This window comes from Pangasianodon hypophthalmus, chromosome 6 (genome assembly GCF_027358585.1).
Source record: "Pangasianodon hypophthalmus isolate fPanHyp1 chromosome 6, fPanHyp1.pri, whole genome shotgun sequence".
Classification (NCBI taxonomy): domain Eukaryota; kingdom Metazoa; phylum Chordata; class Actinopteri; order Siluriformes; family Pangasiidae; genus Pangasianodon; species Pangasianodon hypophthalmus.
Genome location: NC_069715.1, coordinates 7,998,436 through 8,025,583, shown reverse-complemented (window position 1 = coordinate 8,025,583; position 27,148 = coordinate 7,998,436). Strand labels below are relative to the sequence as shown.

The following is a 27,148-nucleotide window of genomic DNA, read 5'->3' as shown; positions in this document are numbered from 1 at the left end:
AGTTCAGCTACAGCCATTGTTCTGACTCAATTAGTCCACACTATCGCCTACAGTACGCGTCTCTCTCTCTCTCTCGATCGACCTCCCTCTCCCCTCCATCTCTCCCCTTTTTGTGTTGTGAGCATTGAGCGACTCTTGGGGGTACTGTGTTGGTTGGAAAACATAAGTTCATTTAACCAAACTGCAAGTGTGTGACAGGTTAATTTACTGCAGTACACAGGAGTTTTGAGAACCATGTGCCCAAGTCTATTAGCTGAAATGTGTGTGCGTGTGGGTGGGTGTGTTTCAGCTCCCAGACATTCTGGTTATGGTAGGAAATCCAATGTTAAAAAATAACAGTAGAAAGTACCACATCCTTGTCCGAACAGCAGAAGTCAGAATGAGTGTACCAGCCACCGTCTCTCAGTTTGACCCAGAAAAGGGAATCAGGAATCCGCTTTCTAAGCAGAGTCATCTCCAAAATCTAGAATGACTCGCAGCACGATGTGTCAAGGCTAAAAATAGCACAACTTTAATATTCCAAATTCAGCCAGCAACTAAATAAATGATTAGTGGATACTGGAGGAGGCACGGCTTATCTCTTTCTCTTATTTCCTTTCTGCTTATTTTAGGCTGTTCTTAAGATGATAGACAAGAGGTGACAGCCAGCTTCTTCCCTCTCTCTAACACACACACTTACACACATGCACAAGGCTCTGATGACTAATAAGAGATGAATTCAGGCTGGTGGTGGTGGGGGGATTTCATTGTAGTGTGTGTCAGATGTACCAAACTCCCCAGTTAGTCTTTTGTCTCCTCCTAACCATGCCGTTGTGTAGATGTTTAAGATTTACTGTATAATTGGAGGGTTATTACGGAAAGCCGGATGTGCAATATGCTGGCTCCTTTCTTCATATGATTTTATTAGAAATGTTAAATATAACTGTACATAGCACGATGCCTGATCATCATCACTAGCTCATTTTGGTCCAATTATATCTCCACCTTTCCTTCATGTTTTGTCTCTATGGTTTATTTAAAAAAAAAGAGAGAGGGAGAGAGAGAGAGAGAGAGAGAGAGAGAGAGAGATTAACCTTTCTAAAGCTGTATTTAATAATAGACAGGTTCATACTCCAGGGTTTGACTGGTTGTAGTTCAATATACAACAGATTTATGTTCAAGTAGTTTTGTTAAGAGATTTACAAACCACAGATAGTAAATTATTCAGATAGTACAGTCATCTCCTAAATATACAATGGTGCAAATGTTTTGTGTGGATTTATTATTGTCGAAAGATAGATATTCCACCAGCTATTCTGGCTCCTTGACCATAAATGTGACCATATGTAGAAGAAATCGCTGTCATCGTGGGTCTTTTTATAGGTTTGGATGAAATTAAAATTGTTTTATTTCACAGACAGATTCATACACTTCGGTTTGACTATTTTATATTTGATTTTATTCAGTACTGTATTTAAGGGGCTTAAACTCTTAAAAGTTAAAAGTGAGGTCCAGGGACCCAGAGAGGTCTGTGAAGCCTATCCAGGGGGTCTCTGATTTTCTAATTTAGTTACAGTGGTGAAACCAACATTATAAACAATATTATGCCTATATAAAATGTCAACCATAATCTATAGACAATTAAAATAAAATATGGGTTCTATAGGTGGAAAGTTCAGGAACTCTTTGGCTCCAATAAAATGGTTAAAATGTCCTTGTACACATCTGAAGTATGTGCATAATTTTGAAGAAATATTTGGTTTTTTAAAATAAATCAGTCCTGAAGGCATTTTTTTTAACATTTAGGATTTACTATATGACAGAGTATCATGGATCACCTTTTTTCATTGTTTGAGAATCTCATCATGGGTCTATCTATCAATTTCTTTGGTCAGCTTGTCATATTTCTGTCCAAAAATATTTCTAAAAATGTCTGTAAACCACTTAATAGCATCTTTATTTAATAGACGGGTCAGGTTCAACTACTTGATGTGCTATAGTACAGTTCAGTATCGTATTTAAACTTTAAACTCCAGCTAGTAATGATATAGTCTTATCTCAACTTTTAACCATAACCTACATTTTAACTATAACCTACATGGATGTTTAAGGTTTATTGTATGATGTTGCTGTATTATGGAAAGCTGGATGTCCTACAACACAGTCTCGCTCCTTTCTTTGTATTTCTTTTGTGTGATTATAGTTAACTTTTATCACATGACAGCTACCAACCAGGGAGAATGACGGCTAACACATGCTTGACTTGGCATCGTTGTGATGTCCTAACGATAGAGCGAAAGCTTTTTTGTTGTGTCACTCGGGAACCACTCTGAGATTTTTATTAAAAATATTCTGACACTGCCAAAGCTTTTTGCATCTGTGGCTCAGAATGTCACAGGAGACCTCCAATCTCAACACATGAACAAAGAATTCTTTTACAATGTGTGATTTTTGTCTGTGACAACAACAATGCTGTGTGGCAGTAAATCATTCAGTGTAAAGCCAGCTTAAGTCTGGAATCTTAAATAACATGCAGCATTAAGTAGCTCTGCTGTTTTCACATAATCTGATTAATAAGCACTTCAGTTCAATCATGTTCATAAGTAATGAGTGGGTGTGTACCATGAGAATATAGTTTTTGTTCTTGTTTTTTAATATGTCTTCCGTTCATTACCTCACCATACACACACACACACACACACACATATACACACACACAGTTATCCCTAGTGTAATCTTGTTGGCAGCTTAGGGGTATTTTCTCTTTGTGTGTGTGTGCGTGTGTGTGTGTGTGTGTGTGTATGTGTGGACAGCTTGGTAAAAGCAGCCATGTGATTTACAGCTAATCTGAGCACCAGATGGCGAAACGTCAAATATTCTGTTTGAGAGCGAGCTCGGTCATTGTGCAGCACATACACACACAATACACACACATGCACACACACTTCCTTTCACACACATACACAAACACATACATTATTGTATATATTCATAAATTGTATGAACAAAGGGCTGGAGTTCTTTCATACATGCATACACACAAACAGATCCTCGTGCCTGGTCACATGACTTGCTCTGGGCATGCATGCTCATATTAATCCAGTGACCTGGATTGAGCCTGACCAGAGGAGCTGACGTATTCATTGCTCTCTACCCAGGAGCTATTCTGCTACTTACAGAGAAAGAGGGAGTGAGAGAGAGAGAGGGAGCGAAAGAGAGAAGAGCGTCCCTCCCTCCCTCCTGCTCTCACGCACTTACTCAGAAAGAAAGACACACATACCTCATAAAGAAAGCAGTGGAGCTGTCAGAGAATGGGCTGAGTGAGTCAGAGAGGCAAACACACTGCAGGCTTACAGGGAAGATAGATAAAAGAATGAAAGATTAGACGGAACATGCAAGACGGAATTTACACAGTGATATAGAGAAGAGGAACGAGAGCATCAGTCTGGAAAAGAAGGGAGCCGTGGAGACGGAGAGGAGGACAGACCGAGAGCGTCTGTCTGCTCTGGGACAGCAGACACACTCGGCTCGTGGCACACACTCTCTCAGTCAGCCAGGGAGCATGGTGGTCCAGGCGGCTGTAACGCCTAGCAGGAGCCGCAGGCTGCTCTTCAAACTGCCTGTGGGTACTCTCCGGAGGAACAGCGAAGAACGGGTAAGAAGAAGAGAGATATGGAGAAAGAGAGGGAAACAAACAGAGAGATACTGTAGAGGATACAGTGGGACTGGACTTTGCATGCCTTTGTGCCTATATGTGTGTTTAAGTATACACTCAGAAATAATCATAGGACCAGACTGTGCTTTTCTTTGTCACTGACATGGTACCATGAAGGGTACATCTTTTCTTTCACTTGAAATCATGAATAATTATTTAAGGTAGACATCTGGACCTTAAGGACCAGTACCTTCTTTCTAAAAGCTAATTAAAGGTACAACACATGCCCCTATTCGCAGGTAAAAGATACATACTAAATGTGACAAGGAAAAGTACAATTTGGTACCTTTATTTCTCAGAGAGATCGAGTTCATAAGAGGATAAAAGAGTCTGCGTTTCTAAATATAGCAGGTGTAGAGATGGTAATGACAGCAGTACTCCAGCATAAAGCCGCTCCATAAGTAGCCGATAAAATTCTCATTATAATGATTTATGATTATAGATGGCTATTAGGATTTTTTTTCTGCTTATGCATGCCTGATGTCTGAAATTTCACTTTCATTTGGCATAATTAAGCGTCTTCCGTATGAAATGACCTCAAGGTGTCAGTCAGTCATCAAAGGCAGGACAGGCTGCTACCTGCTAAGTTATGTGAATTATTTTCCTCAATCCATACTCACATGAGCAACTCGTCACTTTTCCATTAAGCCAGATTTTTTTCGAAGGAAGTTTAAGAAATCGTTATTCAAACACCTGCGCGTTGTACTAAAATAACTGTCATTAAAGGAATACTCCAGCACTTTTTTCAGCCTAATGTATCTGTGGTTGTAGGTGTAATTACTACTGACAAGAATTTCTAAATGTTTCCCTGTACTGAGAAAAGGAACAGAAAATATCTTTACTATGAGGTCATTTATAACGGTAGTCTAGGGACAGATGTTGAATTCAGTTAGTAAATGTTTAACATATGTGATTATACAGTATATCATGAATTAAGTTCATTAGTTTCACTCTTTGGGTGGGACAGAAGGTCTTACAAAACCTGCTCTTTTTAGTTTTATTAAACTTTTCAACACAGGAGCAATGCAGGAAAAAGTTTGTTTTGTGGTAGTTATCCCAAATCCTTCTCTGAAAAAGTAGTCCCATCTCTGAAAGTATGAATATTAATATTACAAATATAAGTTCATGAATTCAAGTAATAATTCTACAAAAATAAATTTGTTTCATATGTATAAATATGGGTTTACTGACTTTTCCTACAGCTGCCCTTAGACTTTCATTATACTGCTACCGCATTACAGCTACATCTAATATAGTTTACTGACTTTTCCTACAGCTGCCCTTAGACTCTCATTATTTGTGAGTAAACAAGTTTTCTGTTTTTTCTCATTACAGGGAAATAAAAAAACAGGTTTAATCACACATACAGTATGCACAAATGCAATAGTATTCCCTTAACCACAGTTATACTTATATACAGTTATATACTTTGCCTTATAAGTTTATGTTATATGGGAAATTCAGCTTTTCTTAACTGTCTGCTTCCTTATTAGTACTGAATTGTTAGTATCACATTATGTTGCTGTAATTGAGTTCCTTCTCCCACACATTGCGACAATAAAAGGATAGCTGAAATACTTGACAGTAATGTGTAACAGCACTGCCTCTCCTTTCTTTCTCTCTGTTTTTCTCGAAGGCAGATGTGTGTAATTACAGCAGTATGAATTATTGATCAGAGGATTTCCTCATGCACATTACCAGTACTCATCCCCTGCTGTGTTCTCCTCCTCTTCCTTTCTGTCTCTCTCTCTCTCTCTGGCCTGAGGCAGGACGTTTCTGACAACCTTGTTCACAAAGTTTAGTGATATAATATATAATATCATGCAGCAGCAGACAGACACACACTCTCTGAATATCTGAATCTGAAACAGTTTTAGATTCAGCATTGGCTCTTACTGTTTCCTTTATGATGGACAATATTATAGTAGTACGTGCCATTGTGTATTTATGATAGTAGCATGTAGTGGTCTGTTCATTTCTAATCTCTCTCGGTAGGAGAGCACTTCCCCTAATGCACGGTCACAGCATGACCTGGTCAGGGCATTTGAGCACAGTTTATTTGAGTTCACACATTCATGTGTGTGTGTGTGTGTGTGTGTGTGCGTGCTTATAGTCTCTTCTGATAGCAAATTACATTAGTGGCAGATTTAGTGTGTTCATGTATTGAAAGCTCAGCAACACCATGGCTGCCCTGCTTGGACTAATTTGGCAAATGCTGTTAGTATCGCTGCTGAACCTGAATGTGAGGGATGCTCCATGCAGAAAAGGCGTGTATTGCAGTTTGTCATATGTGTGCTGGAACTAGATGATGTGTGGTGTTTTTCCTTATTTTCCTACCATAACCAATAATACAATTCCTATGAATGTTACTATAATACCTACTGTTGCTATCAATATCATTACTGGTATTAAAATTACTATCACCCTTACTACTTATAATCACTACTTTTAATATTACTATACTTTTAATACTCCTGCTTTTATTACAACTTTGACTACCACTGTTACTGACACTTTTACGACTAATAATATCACTACTATTACTACTACTACCACTGTCACTCTCAGTTTTATTCGTACTAATTAGCATTTCTATTACCATTACTAGTACTACTACTATTATTACTAGTATTGTCACCGTCGCTTTTACTAGGACTAATATATTACCATTACTACTACTACTACTACTACTAATAATAATAATAATAATAATAATAATAATAATAATAATAATTCAGTAGCACTGGTATTAGTGCTGGTACAACTGCCAATATATACTATGAACACTAATTATATACTACAATTAAATATTTATGCCAAATACAATAACTACAGCTGTAACCACCACCACTATTAGTATTATTCAATCTTGGCCATTAATGGCAGTAATGATTTATTAGTTTAATTACATTTTCCAGTAGTAATGAGTAGTAATAATTCAGTTATTATTCAATTATTCATGTTAAAGCATATTATTCAACATGAATTACTCAGTAACTACAGTGATACTGATATTCAATGATACATATGCGCAGTTATAAAGGAGATGATGTTTTTATCCACCGATGGTGGAATAGCATTGGAATAGCAACTATACCATACAACTACTCTGACTAGTACTACTAATAATTATACTGCTACTGCATTACAGCTACATCTAATATAACTATAACTAAAACCATTATTACTATTATAACTACTACTGATACTATAATCTTCAGTACTACTATTACTACTTCTAGAAGAACCACTGGATACTATATGCACTAACTGTATACTTTTACAAATATTACAAGAGTTATTGCTAATAAAGTACTATTGCTATATTTGCAGGATTATATTCTAAGGCAATATTACAACTAAAACCACTACTACTACTATTATTATCAACTATGATGATCACCAGTATAAATATTACCATAAATATTACTATTACAAGTATTAATACTACTCATAGTACAATTAAAACCACATCTGCTATTATTAATGCCACTATAACAATCATTAGCAAAGATATTACCACAAATACTAATAATACAACTAATATTACTAATACTACAACTACTACAACTAAAACCACTAGTGCTATTATTATTATTACTACAATCATTAGCACAATTATTACCACAAATACTACTACTACAAATAATACTACTCATACCAAAACTAAAACTATTACGTTATTATGATTACCACTATAACAATCACTAGCACCACTATTACCATAATAACTACTATACTATTACAACTAAAACCACTACTACATGATGTTTACAACAACCACTACTACTAGTAGTTATACTACTGCTACAAACATTAACCCCTAATTAAAATCTCAGCATATTGTTTAGTTATTAACTATTAATTATTTAGTAATTAAGTGAATAAATGAAACTAATAAAAAAAGGCATGCAGTTCTAAGAGTTATTCTGGATCCCCTGAGAAGTTTAAAGGGTTAATACAAGAAGACAACTATATTACTTTCACTAGTGCTAATACTATATCCTCACCTACTACTATGATACTCTGAATACAAATATAATTTTACTCGAACATCCGTCAGTCTGTTGGATTAAGCCTGGAAATAAATTCTGTATGAAGATAGATTTCCAGGAACTCCTCTAGAATACTGAAAGATCTGAACTATGAATAAAAGTCCTTGTAATTCTCATTGTAATGTCTCATTTCTGCCTCTTCCTTCTCTCACTCTGAGATAAGTTCCTCCTCTCTAATGAGTAAAATCATATGAATCTGTCTCACACAGAGGTAGTGCTCTCTCCTCTCTGCAGGTACCAATGGCTGCTTTTAATATTACTGTTATATCCATCATTGCTTGTTATATCTCAGCGATCTGGGAGTTTTTTTTTATCCCATCGTGCAGCACTTCTTCATATGCTAAATGCTGAAATGAGCATTAAATGAATGCTTAGCTCAGTGCAGGAATGTGCCGTGTGGGTCAGAGTGAAGGATTTGCGGCCGTAGTGTGTGCCGTGTGGCTCTCATGCTGTGTCTGGATGATTGGCTTCTTTGAAATGCTGCAGTAATTTCAGGCTTTTCTCCGAGGCTGAGAGATGAGCTGTGGGGGTGAAGCAACGAACGAGAAGACATCATTATCACTATCAGCAGACAAAGAGATTTAATCAAATGAGCACGGGCTATTCTCTGTCCCTGATTACCAAATCCTTCCCTCTTCCATCCTACCGCCTTTGTTTGCATCTCGCTCATCCCTCTTTCTTTTTTGTCTTCCCCTTGTCCCTCATTTTCCATCTTTTATGGTGGATGGATTAGGCTCAGCTGCATCCTGTGCATGCTGGTATAGTCTATGTCCAATAGTTTTTGTCCCCAGGCTATTATGATTGACTGCTTGAGCTGTACTGGGCAAAGAGGAAATAGCAGTATGGAGCACGTGCATATGTAGAGTGGAAGCTGGAAAACATTATACTGTGGTGGTGTACAATACAGAATTGTTTAAACTCAAAATGTATTGCTTTCAGCATAGCAGTTTAGGTTTGCATGACATGTTCATGTTGACAGGTTGTGTTACAGACTGTGTAAAATGTAGTGGCCAGACCATGTAACACAGACATGTTGTGCTTGATCAGGCAGAAACAGAGGGTTGCCTCCCCCTCACTCTTCCTCTCTGTGGCTACGTTCATATTGCAAGCCACTGTTTTGCGCAAATCTGCTCTTATTTCACTCTAACATGTGACCCATATCTGTCCTTAGTGTGAACAGTCCTCTGCCCACATTTTCCAAATCACATAACGATCCACATGCATCATGAACAATGATCCATGAAGACAATCCATCATTGCAGCACTGACAAAATTGATTATTTGTTCCAGACGTAGACTGGTGGCTTGTCATCTGATCATGATCAGGACAAGCAGGCAAACAATAGACTAGATGCAGGGCTTTTAATGTATTGCAACATTTACTGACAGTCATCAATTTACTTATATATTCATTATTTAAGACTTTGGACAATGACCTGGCTTTATAGAAGAAAAAATCATTCATGTGTAGTACGTTTTTTCCACGTTTACTAAAATTATCCAATTATATAGTCATTAACTCGACTTATTCAATATATTTTTTTAAATAAAGTCTTAAATAAAGCTTTCAGTAAAGTTGAAAAACACATCTATGACATTGTAAATGTGTGCAAAAGAAAACAATTTCAAATGAAAGAACTCTAATTCCAGTTTTATACTAACTCAAGCACAATCAAACTGTTTCCAATTTTTTAATAACTATGTCCCTGTATAAGAGCACTAGATGTCAAGTTGTCACAGATTCTGATGCTCTGCCCACAGGCCTAAAAGTATCTCTACACTTTTCTGGCCACAAGCTTCAGAATCTTGAAGAATACAGTCTTCGCACTTTCATATATAGGCATTTCCACAGAAGAACTAATTTGTAAAAAGCGCAACACAGTGAGCTCCCTAATTTAGCATGTGAGTGAGCAAGATATTAACACTGGATTGAAAAAAGGCTCACAGAATCCCACCTTTAAACCTTATTAAAGAGTTCAGTTTAAAGCAGTTAGTGGTGAGTAAATATGCAGGCCTGTGGTTGGTCTTCTGTCATGTCAGTGAAATTGCCTCTATCTGTGTCAGTATGCTGTTCTAGGCCACTTTCATTGACAAAACGTAACAGACTCTCTATAAAATCCTACAAGTGAGGTGCTTAGTGACCTATTACTTTAATTTTAGATCTACAATATGGTTATGAGACATATTTCTTATGTAGTTATTTATGATTTACTTTCCAACTTTAGTATACTTAAGTATAGTTTTTTCATAAAGGGACGACTGTGATGTTCACACTAGTTCATAGTGCACAGTGTGATTTCAAAAGAAGCACATGGATTCTGATGTTCTCATAACAGTCACATGACCACTATCAGTTATGATGTGTATCCAACTTATGAAACGTGTGAAAACATGTAAGTCAAATCGGAATTTGAAAAAAAAGTTCGCACAGCTCACACCATAATTCTTCACTAACTTCATCACCCACTCAGTACTGTACATTTGTTTATTCTTCAGTATATTTAACCCTCTATTATGAAGTCTCATCCATTGTTTCACTCTTTCACATGTGCCTTGTTTCTGTTACCTCTCTCTGCATGGTTTCTGAGGCTGCTTTATCCAGTATGGGATATACATGTTGCAATACAGCGTTACCTCATCCAGTTGATGGCCTTTTGCATAAAGTTTAATCCATGGCTCCTTTGGCTAAGGAAGGAGAATCTCACACACACTCACACACACACACACACACACACACACACACACACAGAGCAGTGTGGTAGGGAACAGCCTCCATGCCTGCTGCTGTGCTCGACCTCTCCCTGGAGACTCATTGTTGCAGTGGAAGGACAGAGAGAGAGACAGAATGCTAATTGAGACTCATTAAATTGAACTATAATGTCACTTCCTCATTAGAGACCTGGTCATTTGTGATGTGTGATCATGTGAACTTATGCGTTGGTGTGGGAGTGTGCTTCAGATTTTCCATTTTGGAGGCTATCTAATACATGTCTATTATGTCTGTACTATGTATGTATATTATGTATGTGAGTTGCTTTCAGAAAGCTTGTTTTGTCCAAAAAAAAGTATGTCCTTGAATTTATCACACTGTAGAATTTAAAGCGTACAGTGTTTTAAAACCATTTCCATGTGACTTCCTCTAGGAATCCTTATGACTGCCCATTTTATTCTCCAATCTACACTAATTTAACACTCCTAGACATAACCTTCAGTGAGTTTTGTTTTATTTTTTATTTTTCTAATAAATTCCCCCACATCAGACATCCCCTGTAGCCTCTTGTGATCTTTCAGGTGGTACTCTACACACAAACACACACAATGATGAAAGCACCGGTTAATACCAACACTTAAACACACACGCGCTGATGAAAGCACCGGTTAATCCCAGAGGAGGATATGGTGGAACCAGCAGAGGGAGCTCACCTTGTGATTTGTGTCTCATTTTTGGATTGAGGGAACCAAAGAAGTGACTCAGTATTCAAACTCCCATACCATGCAGGGTTTTTTCCAGTCTGAATAGTGGAGAATCAGCCCTATCTGCAAAGACTAATTAGTAAATTACTGTTCGAGGGGTTTTTGTGCCAGATTTTAGTTGCGGGATTAATTTGAATGCTCATTAAGCACACAATAATGCCATTCATTCTGAGAGAACTGAGCCCCTTTGCTTGGTATTAGTAAGTACCAACTTGTACCCCCTGTCTGAGCTCTCTCTTTTTCACTCCAGTACATAGACAAACACATTTCGTAATCGTCTGTCACGTGTATTTGCCAGGAATTCTTGTACATAACTGTACACTGCTGTACACACTTGTTATTTTGTTACATGTGTTATATCTAAAGTTTATGTAAATTATTCTAGTACTATGTTAACCACTTTTCATACTTAATATACACTATATTGTACTGTGGATAGATTTTACTATTATAAAAAAACACAACTAACATAATATTCTTGTAGATATTAATGAATGAAAAAGGGAAGGTTTGGGCAATCTTATCAGTAACATTAGGGCTCCTGCTACACTCTCAGAAATAAAGGTACTAAACTGTACTTTTCCTCATCTTTTACCTGGGAAGTTAAAATTAATTAGCTTTTAGAGTAAAGCTCTAAAGGTACATCAGTGGTCCTTAAGGACCAGTTATACCAATTATCTATTCACTTTTCCTGGTGAAGGGTACATACTAAAGGTACAAAACATGTACACTGGATGGTACTACCCCAGTGACAAGGAAAAGTACCCTTAATTCCGAGTGTGTAATACCAGCTCTGTTATCATCATCAGTGCTTGCCTGATTAGTCGCTTGTCCTTTGTGGCTAGTTGGTAGCATATTACTCTTACCTAATTGCACTTTTTGACTATATTGTATACAGTTATAGAGGGAAATTATTTACAATCGTACTATCCAGTGTCACCCAGATGAGGATGTGTTCCATTTTGAGTGGTTCCTCTCAAGGTTTCTTCCTCATATATCCTCTTTCATTGCCACCATCATCTCTGGCTTGCTCATTAGGGATAAATTTATAAATTTAAAATTTATATCTGGACTTTAGATATTTCTGTAAAGCTGCTTTGTGACAATGTCCATTGTTAAAAGCACTATACAAATAAAATTGAATTGAATTGAATTAATTAGGTAGCACTACTCTTAAGAAAGATAGAAACATATTATTTTGTAAAGGATTTTTTGAGAAAGACAAACATATGCTGGAGATCTCTAATTTATACACTTTTATCCAAAGTGACTGAGACACACTACAATTTAAGATTTGAGTTAAGAGCCCTGCTCAAAGGTCCAGCAGTAGTTGAATCTGTACCCTGGCTGAAAACATTCAAAGACACAGAAGCATCCATTTATGCCTGGTGTACACTCCAGAAATCTTATCCTGATTTTATCCCTGATTTGCCTTTTCCAACAAAATTTTCAGAATCAAAAGCAATTTCCAAGATGGGAGCTGGATCCGATTGACAGCATAGATTGAGAGATCTGAATCAATAAACGAGTGAAACATAAGCCATCCTATCTCTTCTATACGCTATCACAACTGAAGCCTTATACTGAAGTCTTATAGCGTTAGGCAGACAATGATTTAAGTGATAGCCAACAATAGAGCAATGAAAAACAATCTACGATTTAAAAAAAAAGCAACAGTGACACAGAAATTACGCATGTGGAACCTGTGGACCTCAAATTCATAAGGGCCTTTATATCTTATCAAATATCCCCACATCTGGACTTACAAAAAAGATGGTGGTCCTTATCTGTATGTATAAATTCACAAACAAGTCAGGTAAGACACAGTAGGTCCAGCTCCATCTTTGTTTTTGTGTCATGTGATAACAGGATTCCCTCAGAATTCGGGATTTTTAGGAGATTTTTCATTGTCTATTTGACGAAAATGTGACACCTCTTCATTGCCTGATTGTTTAGTGTGGACGCACAAACACTGAAAAAAGAAGGATGAAGGATTTTAGTGACAAACGGATGTTAATCAATCTAAATTCCATCCACTGGATTGCTAGCATATGGACAAGCTATTAGAAATGTTTTCCTGTTCTAAATAAAGAAACTTGTTTAATCTGAATTCACTTATAATGGAAGTCTAAGGGCAGTTGTTGGGGCAGTCAGTCAACATTTATGTGAACCATGTATTTTATCATTGTGTATATATTTCAGTGAAAATTATATTATAAATTAAGCTCTGAATCTATGGCACTCATCCAGCTTTAGCCTGTGCACATGAACTGTAGCATCGACTCTGGAACTGGGTGAGCAATGGATTTAATTAAATTGTTGTGTTCCCAGAAATCCCAGCTCGTAGTCAGGGGTGCTGAGGGGTCAGAGTGTTCCCTCCAAAAACAGGATGCATCACCCCGAATCGCCCTAAGAATGTCCCTCAGACATGAACATGAACATACACGGCTTTGTGTGGGGAGATAAGACCAGAGAATGGAGCGTTTCACACACACTGGAACAGACCAGTCACAGAACACACACATGCACGCACACACACTGACTCATCTTAGTGTTTCAATAGTCTATTCATGGTACGCGGGGGTGTGGGGTGTGTGGGTCGGAAGATGTGAGTGTGTCCACGATTATTTCGGGTAGCTGCCCTGCATTTCCCTGGGTGTTGCAGACATTTAAATGCCAAACATCTCCCTAATTTAGCATGTGTGTGTGCGCATGTGTGTTGTGTGTATGTGTGTGTGTGTGTGTGTCCTCTACACTCCTGTGGGTTTAAGCTTTAATACTGTAATCCTCATTAATATTTATGTGCATGGAGGAAATTAGGAGCAGAAGCTGATTAGCCTATATGCAAAGCGAAGTAGGTAAATGCACACACACATACACACACGTATAAACACTTCAAACAGTTCTTGAGCTCACAGCTGCTGCTGTCTCATTTTTCCACAACTGTGTGTGTGTCATTGAGGAAGCCTATGTATGAGTGTGTGTTCCCAAAAAACACCCGAGTCCAATATGTCATGTACAGACAGTGTTCATAGAGATATGTGTTTTATTATTTATTAAATACATCTATTTAAGATGACATGATACACATGGGTCAAAAGCATTTAACTGCAACCGAGTTTGATATTTGTGGGAGTAATCAAGCCATGCTTAATGTGTCAGAGAAATGAGCATCCCTCCCCAGCAATATAGCTGATTTGCCCTTGGGGATCAATAACGTACTCTCTATCTCTATCTGTTAGTTTCTTGAAGCACAGTAACACTAAATATTACAGCATTCTCACTATAAAATGTTAATTTGTGCTAAAAATATTAAGTGTTAGCGATAAGTGAGAAATGCTAATTCATGCCAATTGGCATCTATTCCAGCCAATTAAAAAAAATAATAATAATAATCTCACTATGGGTCCCCAGGAGTCTGTAACACATAGCCTGCAGGTCCATGACTTTAATTTAATATGATGATTTTTAATTATGTTATGGTAGTAGAGAACACGCTCAACCATTGTCAATGTTGTTTTAGATGTTATAGTTATTATTATTCATTATTAAAGTAATAAACGATTGAAATGAAGTCCCTTGTATTGAATGGGTCAATAGATAGGAAATGACAGATAGTGTTAATTTAACAATAAATGTAATTAAACTTAAAAAAGGTGCTATTTATATGATACAAAATGTCTTGAATGCCACATTTTAACTCCTTAAACTCTCACCTTATTATTCAATTATTCATCTCAAAGCATATTGCTCAGTAACTATTGTGAATATTTGTGTTTGTATAGCATTTTTACAAAGCATTGTCACAAAGACAATAGACACTGTCACAAAGCAGCTTTACAGAAATCTGGATGTAGAGTTATATCTCTAATGAGTAAACTGAGATGTTGGTGATGAGGAAAAACTCCCTGAGACTACATGAAGAAGAAATTTTGAGAGGAACCAGACTCAAAAGGGAACCAATCTGCTTCTGAGTGACCCTGGATAGTGGGATTATAAACCATTACAGTATTATTCTAAATTATTCAGTAACTATTAGGAAAAAGTGTGTAGTTACAAGAATGCAGGATATAAGTCTGTGTATGTTTGAGTGGATGGAGCGTACAGTATGTGCCATTTGCTATATAGACATGTCAGTGTGATTAATTTGGTTCACATTTGATGTGTGTGAGTGTGTGTGTAAGGTCTGTGAATACCAAATTTCCCAGGATCCCTTACAAGAGTCGTTGCACACACCAACCACCAGTACAATCCCCAAGTCTCCAAATATTTAAACTATACTGTCTCTGCCTTTGTTTCTCTCTCTCTCTCTCTTGCTCTCCCTCACACACAGACACACACACACACAAACACACACACAGTGACACACACAAACAATGTACTTTTCTAAACAACAGTGAATCAGGACTGTATCCTACAAGGAAGCAGAGAAGAGGAGAGGAAGGAATCTCAGAGCTCAGGAATTCAGAGCATTTCATTGTAGCCCAACGTGCAAAACACCAGCTGTACACATTTTTAGATATTAAAGAATTGTTTTAGATGAAAGAGACAGGGAAGTTGCCAAATGTTCAAACACATAGAGCTTCTACTGTGTGCTCTCTACAAAGCCACACCCCTAAAACACCTGAATACTAGTGCAAGAGAGGCTTTATGAACTGACAGTCTACATGATTGACAGGCAAATAGAAACTCCTCCATTTCCTGTTTGGCTGGATGTAGATGGTTCACTTAATTTTATTTTTCCAGTTTACAGAGCATGAGGTGACATAGAGACTGGAACTCATCACATATTACAAAAAGTGCTCTTGAATTAAAAATATTAGTGACCCCATCTTTAATTGGCAGAAAAGTAAATAACTCTTAATAGGGATGCATCAATACCAGACCGAGTGTATTTTGATAGTCGTCAATACAGGTACAATACTCGTACAGAAATGAGTAACCTATTTTGCATTAAGCAACCAGGAGCATCATGAAACATTTTATTTCGCTCTGTTTATGTTGTTTGCTACTATGTGCTTCTAGCAACGAAGTCCTCATACTAAGTTTTATGTTTAAGATGTTATGGTTTTAACATTATCTTCAATATGGAGCATGAGGGCTCCTGACTTGATAGCGCAGAGCAGTATCAGTGAATGTGGTCATTAAAAATGAGTACAAAGTGTCATGAATTTTGCTTCACTAACAAATATAGTGTACACGCTGGCAAGCAAGGGGAAAGGGCGTGTGTGTATCTCAGTGCTCAGTCCTCGCAGAACTGAACTGCTCTCACACATGACGGTTTCTCTGCATGCTCAAGTCACTGTTTGGCGTGGCAAATATCTTTTTGTGCACACAATCCATGGCATCTTGCGGTCATTTTTAATGACCACGCCTGCTGATACTTTTCTGCATGCTCAGGTTAGCCACCCATAATATGTTTGATGTTTTACTTGTATTGTAGGAAGATGCTGTGGTTTTGAAATACATCCAGACTGCTGATATACTGTATCATCTGTTTATTAGCATGACAACACATACTAGGAGTACAAGAGCAAATGAGGATGTATCAGTGCGTTATCCGATACCAGAATCAGTATTGATGCATCCCTAAAACTAAATTAACATAAGACACAATACTATTTAGGATTAAGCATGAGGTTTGGTATTAACATTTTCTGTGCTTATTTATTGTCAGCTGCTATATTTTTGCCTGTAACGATTAGAAAATTAGATCTGTCTTTAATGTTGTTTTCAGATCTGATCTGCTTACTGTTCTCTCTCTCTCTCTCTCTCTCTCCCCTCCATGCTCCTGTCTGGACGTTCTCCTGCATAGGTGAGTATCTCTTCAGCACTTACTCATTGTAATGCACATGTGACCAGGTGTCATGTTGCAATGTGTGAATCAATAGGCATTGAGAGAGTGTGGAGCTGGGAAGCAACGTGAATGGTGCTGTTGGTCACACTGTTAGCAGGTTCATAGCTCTCGTTAGCTCCTAGCAGGAGCAAAGAGTGCCTGGTTCTACGTGTCAATACGTGCGAGTGCCAAACAGGGATTACTGCAGGGTGTGTGTATAGTGTGTGTGAGTGTGTGTGTGTGTGTGTGCAGTTCCCACAGCCATCAGCCATTCTTTAGACATTATTCAGAGTGCACAGAGTGACTCGGTACTGAATCTAGAATGGATCTCAGAATATATTCTCTTATATTTGTTTTAGTTTTTAGCTTTTTTCACGTGAGATGGGGTGATGTTTTCACTGAATTGCCCAATGTCTTTCTCTGCAGATGTTACATTACATATAGTTTGTTCTTGGAGTGTGTTTGCAGAGCTGAGCCTACAAAAGGCCTGGTTACATTTTCTTTAAAGAAACACACATCATTCACTTCCTTGGCTGTTCAAGCTCTTGCCCTGAGTGATTTTGATAAAGAATGAAGTTCTCGTTAGGGTCTAACATGAATCTCTCTCCAGACTGGAAGTGCTTTTAATTAGAGATACAGAATGCTGGCAATGGCCATCTTCATTCCTCATTGATTGAGGCTTTCTGTTAGATTGCAGCACACTTAGGATAAAAAGGCAACAGAAACCACTACAGTGTGGTTGCTGACATTCATACTGCATGAACTTAACTGCCCAGTAAACAGAATCAACTGTGTGCTATCAGTATTAAAACAGATCATGTTCAGTTTACATGTACATGTACAGTGTAACAGAACCCACATAAGCAGCATGTGCCTGTAATATAGTACTATATAATGTCTTATTAGCACTATAATTCATGCTCATGTTAAAGCTGTGATTTAAATTTAAATACGTGTTTAAATAAAACAGTACAATGACTGTTGTATCTGCTTTTCATTCCTAGGAAAAAGATTCCAAAAGGGGTTTTTTTTTATAATTATCATACTTTTTGGAAACCTTTGCTGTAGAGTTTGTTCCACTTTATTTGGCATTTTGTGCATGAATATTTGGATATGGTTTGAGCATGGCTTGAGCAGAAACAGGAGCTGTGGGCTTCGCCCTAGTCCTATATTGTTAACTAGAACTTATTCTCACTCAGTGGACCCGCTGGAACCACATATTGCCCGTTTATAAAGTAGGCTACTCCAAATTCCAGTGTTAGGACTGTCCTAATCTAAGCTATCTTTGAGTCGTGGCCTAATGGATAGAGAGTCGGACTTGCAACCCAAAGGTGAACCTGAAGGTTGTGGGTTCTAGTCTCAGGTCCGGCAGGGATTGTAGGTGGGGGGAATGAATGACCAGCGCTCTCTCCCACCCTCAATACCACGACTGAGGTGAGACCCTTGAGCAAGGCACCGAACCCCCAAACTGCTCCCCGGGCGCGGCAGCAAAAAAGGCTGCCCACTGCTCCAGGTGTGTGTTCGCTACTGTGTGTGTGTTCACTACTGTGTGTGTGTGTGCACTTGGATGGGTTAAATGCAGAGCACAAATTCTGAGGATGGGTCACCATACTTGGCCACAAGTCACTTCACTTCACTTAATTCATTCAGTTTCAGTAATGACTTTCTGCTGATCAGGGTCACAGTAGATCCAAAGTCTAAACTCTGGATGTGATGCCAGTCTATCACAATTCACCATGAATACACATATACACACCTAGTGCCAGTTTAGAGCCACCAATGTTAAGAGGAAACCCACATAGACACGGGGAGAACAAGCAAACATGCAAATCTCCACACTGACAGTAACCCAAGCTTAGGATCGAACCGAGTACTCTGAAGCTCCTGTTTACGTGATGTCAGCTGTTGGCTGATCTTGTGTTACTGCTGTTTTCAGAAGGCAAATAAAGTATCAGCATCAAATTTCCATTGTAAATGAGTAGCTATGACAATCTGATGTGTAAGTTGCTTGAACACATTGTACAGTAAATCTCCTGACATATATCTGATAAAGATAACTAGAGAGCTATGGGGGTCTTGGCAAGTAGTACAAACACAAGTTTTGAATGTATGTAGCTTGTTCATTAGTAAAATTGCGAACATCTACTTAGCAGTGACCCAAGTGGACACTTGAAACACAAAGAGGAGGGTTTAAAGTTATACTTAGATACTGTGTGTGTGTGATCAGGGTTTGATATAAAGTGAATCTGTACTATAAACTGCAATGAGAACATTAATGACATCATAATCCCTTTCAGAAATAAGCATGATGTCATTACGTTGACAAAATTCATGGAAAAGAAGCAGCAAGGTTGACCTATACTGGGAAAAGAGAGACACTCGTATCAAAGATCTCATCAGTGGCTAGGCCACAGAGTGTAAGCTGAATCAGACCCAAGCAGGAGGGAGGAGTCATGTCCTGCTGTCCTGATGAGCTCCTGGTCTCTGGGTTGGTGAGGGCTAACTGTGTGCTACAGGGCTGTTGCTTTAAAACAAACCATCAGAGGGTGAAAGGGGGAGGGGGTGGTTATGGGGTGAGAGACAGAGAGTTGGTACGTTCTATGTGGGAATGTTTGTGTTGGGTCAACCATGAGCCGTTCCTGTGGGAATTAAGGCTTGCTGTTGGAGAGAGAGTGAGAGAGAGAGAGAGAGAGAGAGAGAGAGAGAGGGAGAGGGAGAGAGTCTAGTAGGAACCTCTACAGTGTTGCACAGTAGAGGTTTCTTCGTTCTCCCGTGGGGCACTTATAGGAAAGAAGGGATGATGAAGGACATTAAAGGAGAAGAGACCGGTGCCTGAGGACCCCTACCTGCTCACACACCTGCACTGAAGAGGGATTACCTGTCCTCCACACCTGTGTGTGTTTCTAAGCTATGGAGGCTGTACTTTTAAGTCTAGAGGAGAGTGTGTGTGGGGGGCAGAGTGTGTTCTGGGATCTGACTTCAGCTGCTCTCAGGAGACTGAGGCACACACACCTACTGTATAATACTGTCTACCAGGTATGAGCTTCATGCGTGGGTGTGTGTGTGTAAGTATGCAGAGATGATCGTCTAAAGAACGCCAACATGATGAAAGATGCTTTTTCCTGCTTACGCTGTATGTGCTGTATGCTGTCAATACGATACTCTGTTATAATTATTACACAAGTAAGATTGGCATTTGGCCATAAGCTAAAGTTTTTTCATGTGGGAAATTAATACAGCTTTGGGCTGTTGTTGTTAGGTTGTCCTGAGACGGATAAAATCTGTAATAGTTAGAATTTCGGGCGTCCTCGGGATGTTTTGTGAGCTTTAAACAGTATTAGCGTTGCTATGGTGGTTTCTATGGATCTCCACAGGAGTCTTCAGCTCCATCTAACACAGATCGGTGCTGTGTGTGTGCGTGTGTGTGAGAGAGAGAGAAATCAGTATTCAGCCTGTGCTCCTCCTCTACCTTCTCACGGTGTAAGACGAGCAGACCAGACCAAACAATCCCAGAATTCATGAATTCAGAATAGACCTGAACAAATAATAAAATGACAGAGAACAGATATTAGCATCTTAATGTAATGGAAATAGGTAAATATCACATGTGTAAATGTACCAAGTCCATATTGCTTATAAGCATAATGTTCTCAGATATTTAGCTTAAAGCATATTATTTAGTAACTACAGCAAAATAATAGTAAAAAGTATGTAGTGATATGAGTAAAGATGATATGTCAAGGTCCCATTGACAGCCCCTTGGACTTTAAATGCAGTTAGGTAAATCTGTCTAGTTCTACTACAATACACGTGATAAAAGCAGCTTAACTACACTGATGCTAGTTCCATAATTCATACAGATATTAGCTTACCTAATAAGTTGCCTGGCAATAAGTTTTTTTGTTAAACAATTTGATCTCATTAAGAGCTAGTAATATCCTCAAGTTGTTTATCTCCCACAGACAGACACGAAGCTACATCACTTGATAGATTACATGAAATGCTATTCTGTTAAATGGTCAATGAATAGTTTAACTAAACAAAAACTCCTTGATTTTAAAAGTGACAATGCAAGAATTTCACTCCTAGAAAAAAAAAGTTAGTTATACTAGTTAGCTAACAGCTATGCTAGTGATGCTAACGCCCCACTATGTTTATAGCTAATATATATCCAAAACATACTCAACTTTTTTATGGTGTCAGATTTTAGTATTGGCAGTTTTACATATGGCAAATTAATCCTGTGAGAATGTTGTGTTAACTTGTTAGACTGGTGTTAGCTTTGTGCTGTTCGCTGTTGGCTAGCATTCAGAGGTGGTAGCAAAGGCAAATAGCAAATTCATGCTAAAGTATGGATATAAGAAAAGATCCAAAGAGAATCCCTGATCATGTGGGCAACAAATGGTCAGAGCAACACACACACACACACACACACACACACAGAGGGAGGGCTGTGGTATTGTCTTTTCATCATCTTATTAGTCTTTAAGCTCTAGAGAACATACTGTGTGAGGGAAGGTGTATACAATGAAAGGAAGTCCCCTCATACACACACCCTCCCAACCTCTTACAAGCCAAAATGAACTTTGACCTTCAAAGAGGTCAAATCTGTGTGTGTGTGTGGGTGTGTGTGAGTAGTAGGCTGAACAGTGAGGGAGCCTTAATGACCGCTGTATAAGTCTTCAGGAGCTCACACCAGTGTCTTCTGTTTTCTTTATGAACAGTACTTAATATCTCTCTCTCTCTCTCTCTCTCTCTCTCTCTCTCACACACACACACACACACACACACACACACATATTGGCAGCAGAATTTGACCCAGCAGGTACTCCTTGTGTGAAAACCCCCTTTCCTTTGCCTCCTCCTTTCTTTTCCTTCTCTCACACAGCGACTCTTTCTCTCTTTTTTCCTGTTTCTCTCTCGTCAGGTTCAATAAATTCCTTCTCTTGCTTTCTCAGAACTCCTCAATACACAGCCATAGAGATGCTTTTGTTTCATCCTAAGCTGCTAATTGCAGAGCTATGCATGTGAAAGAGAAAGAAACAGAAAAGATAGAGAGTGAGAAGGCTTAGGGATTATTCTGTCACTCAAAACTTTATATTCTATGGTCCAGCTTCCATGCACACACACCTGTATACCTCTGACCCTGAAAATCCTTGAGCTAAACCTGTAGCCCTTAATTGTTTTCTGTCACGCTGGATAAAAGCATCAGCCAAATTATTAAATGTAAATGTTGCATTTTTGACACATTTAAATGCTTGTATTTGAGCAGTTACACTCAAGTTGTGTTTCTTGAAACTCATGAACTTAAATTTATGGAAAATTTCCTCCAAATGAAGCAGGGCTGATATCAGTTCCTGAGCCATAACAGCCATTTTAGTCCCTGTACCAATGTAGGTACTTTTATAATGAACTGTCTCACCCAACATTTTAAAAACCCAACATAGTCTCTCACCTCCAAATTTGTAACAGCTTACATTAATCAATTCTCATCAGAATCCTATTTATGTTTTTTAAAAAAAGGGTTGGGGTCAACGTTCCTCTTACAACTTTCTTTGTTACTTTCCTTGTATAAATTTGCATAAATTTTTCAATAGGTCAAGTTGAAACACATACATTTAGCTACCAAGCAATTACTAAAGCTAGTTTTATATTAGAGCTGATGTGACATAAGTGGCAAAGCAGTATGCTTCTGATATGCGTTTGATTTTACATAAGTGGCAAGTCAAAAAAGTCACATGTATGTTTTTTATACACACTTATACCTCAGTGCTGTTAAATGCTTCATTCCAATTGGTCTGACGGTGTTGATTAGTTTTCTATAACAGGACCTCTGTCATAGCTGCAAGGAAACTTGCATGTTTACATTAATGCACTCAATTTAATACATTATCGTTTCTATTGTAACAACCTAAACCATTTTATGCTCCACATAAACAGGTTAAAAAATGTGTAATCATGTTTTATTTAGCATTTTTGGAAGGAGTCTCCAGTGTCAGGTAGTCAAGCTGACAAAGGAAAGTCTCCGGGACAGGAGGGCTATGTGCCTTCCGGTTTCTTGGTTACATGACAAGTTGCATTTTTGTCTTATTGAGTTCATGAGACAGAAAAAGAGAGAACAGACAGTAATAATGACTTCATTATTATAATAAATGACTTGTTTTGCAGACATTCCACAACATTAAACATAACTATAAATGAATGAAATATGATGCACCATTCTTTACTGAATAAAGATTGTAATCATTGGTGTAAGGGGAATAAAACACTTTGGAACATGCCCTTTAAGGTGGTAAGGGTGACCCTGTTTGTGTCGGGCCACAACCCACCATCCTGTCATTGACTGTTTTCCTATAAAAGCACACTCACAAGTGTTTTATTCCTTACATTTTAATTGCTTGAAACATCAGCTGACCTAAATGTTATGGTAAAGTTATCCTCGTATTCACACAACAAAGCAACAGCAATAAAAATCTACATGACTTCAGTCACAACTTTTTCCAAGTTTGCTGTGCTTTTGACGTGTGTTGAAAAGTCAGACATGTCACACAGTTTGAGTTATTCTATCTCACAGATCACTGCAGCACAAACCAGGCAATCATCCAGAAACTGTGTAGCTCTGGTCAGAAGGTTCAGGAACATCTGTGAGAATTTTATTTATTGGACTTAATTGCAATTGCATGTGTGATCCCATCAGTGTGATATACTCTGATTAAAGGATATGCCTCTTTCCTCAGGTCTTTGACTGACACCAGTTTTAGTGAGTGTGTGTGTGTGTGTCTGTGTGAGTGTGTGTGTGTGTGTGTGTAAGAGAGATGGCTTCAGTTTTAAGGAAATACCACATTACTGGCAAACTAACATCCCCAGAGCTGGCTGATGAATGGGCTGTTCCACTACAGACTCTGTAGACTGCGTCCCTGGTTCACACACACATACACACACACACACACACACACACACACACACACACACACATATATATATATATATATATATATATATATATATATATATATATATATATATATATATATATATATATATATACACATACATACATACAGTATGTGCATACACACACATGCACTGCTCACAGCCACCAGTTTATCTCAGTCCTTGAGCTTCCCCATCTCCATCATGGCAGGGTTTATTCCCCTGTCTGACAGGAAAACGGCTGTCTGCCTAGAGAATCCTGAACTTCTTGGCTACACAGTACATTTTGGAAACTTCATCCAGCACACACACACAAACTACAACACACACTTACATTACAACGCAGCTGTATTTATCAGCCATGGGATTTTCCCAGAACATAGTCCTGTGTGAGTGCACATTCCTTTGCTTTTCCCCTAATTTTCTTTATTAAGCTGAAATGCTATGTGTGTGTGTGTGTGTTTGGCTGGGTGTGTTTCAGTTCCCACCAGCTGTCAATCAGTGTGTGATTGGTCGATAATGGATTCAGGTTATTTAGCCTGTGCTGTCCAGGGATTTGTCAATATCTGGATGCACATTCTGTTAAAAACATTTTCACATATTTAACAGCTGAGCATGCATGTGTGTGTGTGTGTGTGTGTCCAGTGAGAGAAAGTAATCTGGTGGGATTACAGTAAGAAGCATGTCATTAGTGTGGATCACAAACACACTCCCGCAAGCACACATGTACAGTATCATCTACACCAATCACATACATACCAAGGATATCCTGTGTTTTGGTATATTTAACTGGGGATGTAGCTGATACAAGCGAAAGTCTAGACTTAGAGTAAAGAAATGTAATTACTAGGGCCTATTCTGATTTTTCTACAAGGAGAGAATGTGATGTTGGGTCGTTCTACCTATCTAAATCTGTCCGTCCTTATGACTGGAAGCTTGAGTGTTGAAACCCCACAACTGCCAGAGAGCCAGAGTCAGCGTCAGAACAGATCTAATGGGAGGGTAAAAGTTTTGCCATCGAACAAATAAATCAGTAAAATAAAGTGGTATTTAGAAACTAGGATTATGGACAATTAACACATTCTGAAATGTCCAAATACTCTACACGCTTTTGCTCTCACTCTGCCTCTTCAGTGACTATATATTGACTGTACACAGTGTAGCACAGCATCACCTACATCACGATCTACTCCATCAATCATAATTAATCACATCATTCTGACCCAAGCTGACTTGCTGCTGAGTAAATGTATACGTGTGTGAAGTCCTAGCTAGAGTTGTTGATGCACAGTTTCTGAGTACTGAAGGCAGAGTTGTCTTTCTCATTCTTTTACACTGGCTTGTGGTGCTAATGATGGTTCTGTCATGAGCACAATGGAAAGATTGGATGGAAATATTTCCTCCTATACATTTTTTTTGCAACTGACCTGCCACCAATGTTATACAAGCAGCCACAGTTAAGACATCAGTGATGATCAGTAATGACAGCAAATTCAGAGCAGTGGTAAAACACACACAGGGATACTGACCCATTTCACTTAACGTGGCCTAAAAATTGACACACAGTAAAACCTTACACTTTAAAGAAAGTTGCATTCATCATTTTTAAGCACCTAAGAGAAAAGTAAAAGTTACAAAGGACAAAGGTAGGGTTGCCAGATCTGTGTGAGAAGTCCAGCCAAAAATAAACTATCCCAATGGTCAGTAAAAACCATCCAAAGTTCCAAACTCACAAATCTGACCCTCCCAACTGTACTTGTACAAAACTCCAGAATATTTTCTAATGTTTACAAAGTTATATAGTATGATAGATTCTTTTAATGAAGTATTAAACCCATTCAGTTTTACTAAACATCCTAAAATGTATATGATATACCATTTCACTGTTACACAACAACTATGTTCATACAGTACAAGTAAAAGTAATCTACTATTTACTATCTATTATAGCTACTTTATGATTAGCACCATATCACCTGTTAATTCACAATATTTTATCATAATCAAAAGCAACACAAGTCTGGGTGAAAACCACAGACCTGGCAACCTGCCAACAGCAATGCAGACCCTGCAGAGAGCCTCTGTTCATAAATCATTATCATTTATACTTGATCCATATTCTCAAAAATCTCTAAAAATTAATTTATATTTTATTGAGCTTAGAGTATGTGAAGAGATTTGTACTATATCAGCACATATTCAGAGATGCTGTATCTATGATCTTTATGCATGTGCCAGAAATGTGTAAATCAGAGCAGATGAGGGCTATAAAAAAAAATGAAAATGGAGTAAGCATCTACAGTGCATGTAAATACACTTTTCTGATATAAATGTCTGTGTGAGCACATTTTTTGCCATTTTTTGTTGCAGACCCTTGCTGAAGAGGTGGTTATGTAGAAATGGATTCTTTTCATTGGTAATGCAGTGAGCGTGTTTAATATACAGTACATTTCACCCAGATTTGTGGATTTTCTTTAGATATGCTAAGCAGTGTTTATCCAGTTAAATATCAAAATGTGAATTTATAATCTATAATTTATGTATTATTAATTGCTACTATATTCATATATGTTTATATCATACACAATTACCATTGTATTCGCCTACCTACTCTGGACATCCTCTTTTTCTTCTTCTTACAATTCATTGTTTATGTCTGATCTACATAGACAGCGCATGATGTCATGGAGCCGACCTTCACCTTGAAATCTGCTCCTGATCGCTGTGAGGGCAGAACAGGAAGTGCGTGCTGACACATTTCCTATTTCATTTGGCTAATTAAATCATTTCATTGCGCTCCTTAAAATCAAGGAGAGCGTTCACCTTCCCTGTAACACAAACAGTAATTAAAATACATCATAAGAGTTTCATCACACACAGGAACACACTCCTGACCCTGTGTAACCCAAGCTGTCATTGTAACTGAATCATTAGACTCACTTTCACTCGACTTCCTCCCTGCAGGAACGCTATCTGAAACACTGCCTCTACCTGTAAATTATTCACAACACACACAATGAATAAGTCACTAAAGCCTTCTCATCGATGACATCAGTGTGATCCTGCTCTGTGATATGGTGGTGTGTGTGTGTGTGTGTACAGCACAAAAACACAATCTTTTGCCCCCGATATATTTATAAACCTGCCTGACTGTTC

At 38.1% G+C, this 27,148-nt stretch overlaps 1 protein-coding gene across 9 annotated transcripts in view; it reads left to right on the top strand.

Annotated features, from left to right (window-relative positions):
* Positions 1–27,148, top strand: part of frmd4a (FERM domain containing 4A) — a 156,528-nt gene that overhangs the window by 58,978 nt on the left and 70,402 nt on the right. For 2 of the 9 annotated variants that reach the window (XM_026927251.3, XM_026927255.3), the window contains exon 1: positions 19,699–20,095. The exons of 3 other annotated variants lie outside the window; for them this stretch is intronic. In XM_026927251.3, the coding sequence (XP_026783052.1) occupies positions 19,970–20,095 (126 nt within the window). In that variant the 5' untranslated portion in view covers positions 19,699–19,969. Of the gene's footprint in view, positions 1–3,134; positions 3,635–19,698; positions 20,096–27,148 lie in introns of those variants that run through there. 4 more of the 9 variants (XM_026927253.3, XM_026927252.3, XM_053235201.1 and 1 more) reach the window with 4 other exon arrangements.